At 60.9% G+C, this 792-nt stretch overlaps 1 protein-coding gene across 1 annotated transcript in view; it reads left to right on the top strand.

Annotated features, from left to right (window-relative positions):
• Window positions 1-350: 350 nt before the first annotated feature.
• The window catches only part of LOC119291193 (probable glucan 1,3-alpha-glucosidase), a 4,829-nt gene continuing 4,387 nt past the window's right edge, over window positions 351-792 (top strand). Inside the window, exon 1 of the mRNA XM_037569904.1 lies at window positions 351-791. Within this exon, the coding sequence (XP_037425801.1) occupies window positions 412-791 (380 nt within the window). The 5' untranslated portion in view covers window positions 351-411. The remainder of the gene's footprint in view (window position 792) is intronic.

Raw genomic sequence — 792 nt, 5'->3', positions numbered from 1 at the left:
TGAATTTTAAAAGCTGTGATTTTTTTACATTTTTTATATCTATCAATAAACCAATAGCCAGTTTATTTCAATAATAGTATATTTTAATCTGTTTTTTGTACATATATTTTAATCGATTATTAAAGAGAAAAGAAACTGGTGCAGCCTACTTTTAATTTCGCGAGCAGCACGAGGAGAAAGGAATGAGAGCGCTGTTATCGGCCAGCCCATATCCGGAGTAGGCCTGGATACACAAAATCTACTACACGGCCACCACAAGGCCCGCTACGCTCTCAATTCGGCGGCTGGCCCATCGACGAACGGCGAGACATCCCCCATCCCCCCAGTCCTGCAAAGACTCCGGCCGAGGGAGCAAAGGGGCAGAGGCAGTTCGCTGCTCCACAGTCCCAGACCAGATCCGACGCCGCGGCCATGGATCCCCCGCCGCGGCCGCGCGTCCTCCGCCTCGCCCTCCTCCTCCTCCTGCTCGCCTCCCCCGCCGCGCTCGCCTGGAAGAAGGACGAGTTCCGCAACTGCAACCAGACCCCCTTCTGCAAGCGCGCCCGCACCCGCGCCCCGCACTCCCTCGACGCGCCGCTCTCCCTCGTCGCCGGCTCCCTCGCCGTCTCCCCCGAGGGCTCCCTCACCGCCGAGCTCTCCCACCCCTCCCGCCCCCGCCCGCTCCTCCTCCGCCTCTCCGCGCTGCCCCCGCACGCCCTCCGCCTCCAGATCGACGAGGACTACTCGGCCAACACCCCGCCCAGCCGCCGCTTCCACGTCCCCGACGTCCTCCTCCCCGACGTCGACTCCCGC

The sequence above is a fragment of the Triticum dicoccoides genome, chromosome 4B (assembly GCF_002162155.2).
Source record: "Triticum dicoccoides isolate Atlit2015 ecotype Zavitan chromosome 4B, WEW_v2.0, whole genome shotgun sequence".
NCBI classification, from domain to species: Eukaryota; Viridiplantae; Streptophyta; class Magnoliopsida; order Poales; family Poaceae; genus Triticum; species Triticum dicoccoides.
This window is presented reverse-complemented; position numbering and strand designations above follow the sequence as displayed.